The sequence below is a fragment of the Perkinsus marinus genome, assembly GCF_000006405.1.
Source record: "Perkinsus marinus ATCC 50983 genomic scaffold scf_1104296963326, whole genome shotgun sequence".
Taxonomy (NCBI): Eukaryota; Perkinsozoa; order Perkinsida; family Perkinsidae; genus Perkinsus; species Perkinsus marinus.
In genome coordinates, this window is record NW_003205103.1 from 299 (window position 1) to 2132 (window position 1834).

At 46.6% G+C, this 1834-nt stretch overlaps 1 protein-coding gene and 1 non-coding gene across 2 annotated transcripts; one reads left to right on the plus strand and one right to left on the minus strand.

Annotated features, from left to right (window-relative positions):
• Positions 1 to 804: 804 nt before the first annotated feature.
• On the minus strand, positions 805 to 1834 carry Pmar_PMAR013417 (hypothetical protein; the record flags this gene model as incomplete). The annotated part of the gene is made up of 6 exons (XM_002771169.1): positions 805 to 919; positions 960 to 1042; positions 1085 to 1166; positions 1208 to 1380; positions 1424 to 1503; positions 1820 to 1834. Coding segments are annotated over 6 exons (546 nt in total), but the record flags the coding sequence as incomplete, so codon positions are not given.
• Pmar_PMAR013416 lies at positions 1547 to 1619 on the plus strand. The gene has a single exon. It is a non-coding gene; the product is annotated as a tRNA-Thr (tRNA).

Genomic DNA, 1834 nt, shown 5'->3' on the forward strand with positions numbered 1-1834 from the left:
GAGTTAATTTTGTATTTCTGTGAGACCCCTTAGTTACAGTGATGCGTTGTTATTGCCACCCTTTCCCTCGATACGAGCGATTGAACTTGTGTTGGGGTAGTATCTTGAGGTTGTACTTGGTAAGATGCAAAATAGGTCTCCCAGACTGCACTCAACTCAAAGAATGCAATCGGATATGTAATCATAGAGCACACGAGAGGTTCCTCCTCCCCGTGACCATCGCGATTCCCCTTCAGCCGCAAACACGATAATAAAAAGACTATCCTGAACGACTCCTAACCTTAGTACGAAGAGATATGCAGCACCGACAGATCAAGTGGGTCATATGAGGGATAGCAGGAAAGGCATGTAACAAGGTACGCCGTAACTGAAACACCATACGAAAAGGAGATTCTAAGAAAATTCGGAGTAAATTTTGTAAACAAGCTTACCTGAACTTGATTTTGAGATTGATTTTCACTCATGATAGAGTGTGTCCTGAAAAATTGTGACTTACACCGGAGCATCGAACGCTCTCGCCATCGTTCCGAGAGAGGTGTCCTCGAGGTCTAGACCAACTCACATACTATGGCGGTAAAAACCAACAGGTTCAAAGTGACCTAGTGCCGCTCCTCAGACGAAAGACAACATGTTGGCGAGAATGATAGCGCCTTTAGCGTGTTTATGATGTATACTATAGTGGGTGGGTGGAGGGCTACGGCTATGCAGATGAGAGGACCCCTGGAGGGCACTTGAGAGTCTGCTTCCAAAGAAGAACTACGACGCCGTTTGAGATGAACTGGCAACACAAGAGGGAATGATGATGATCAACTGATGACTGATGCCTCCCAAACGATGGGTCGGATGGAAGTTGAATTAACCTTATCGGTGATTATGGAGGACACTTCATCCGAGTCGTCCACACTTGTGATGAGATGATCTGATCAAATACGATAATAAAAATGCAATTTACTTCGTACTGGTAGAGAGAACATCATCGCCGAGCTGCAATGCCAAATTGTCAAAATCCAGCGGCCAACGAGTCCTCTTATATACCAAAAGTCTGAGGAGAACTAGTGAATGTAAACGACGGCAGCCGGGTGACCTGAGGTCGGCAACTCTCATGCTTGACGGAACTCTGACGTCAATCGGCTGTTTGCTATCAAGCGGGAAGATCTTCAACACGACTGAATCGAAGATGTTTCGAATATCAGCCAATCGTTTTTACGTAGCGTCTTTCCAATTTTATTCTCCCGAGTCGTTTCCACCTCTCCGACTTGATTGGCTTCCACAAAATGAGTATGAATTTCCTCCAACCTCTCGATGAGTCGTCCTCCCGTTGATGTGTTTGCATCGGCGATTGAACGATCGTCTCGAGAACAATGACGATGCAAAACGTACCTGCAGGCGGCATTCGAACGGCATCGAAATTATTCGGCCTCACCGTTCAGCAGCTATACGTTGCTTGTTTGTGATTGACGAGCCATTCAGTTCGTCGAGCTCAGGGAACAGCGATATAAGTAACTAAATTCATGATGCAAGTGGAGGATAATATCCTTCCAGCACGGCCTTCTTAGCTTAGTTGGTAGAGCACCCGCTTAGTAAGCGGGAGGTCGTCGGTTCAACTCCGGCAGAAGGCTTTTCCGAGTTTGACCGAATGTTATGATCATCCCGAAGGCGGCATGCGAGTTACTCGGAACGAGTACACACATGAATAGATGTGAGTAAATCCTCGGAGGCAGTAATTCGCATTCCCCTGCCTTTGCAATTACACGTACACCTCAAAATTTCGATCCTCCCGGAATCGAAAACCAATCGATTGCCCGTAGGAGGACCCCACCTGACGCGATTGATC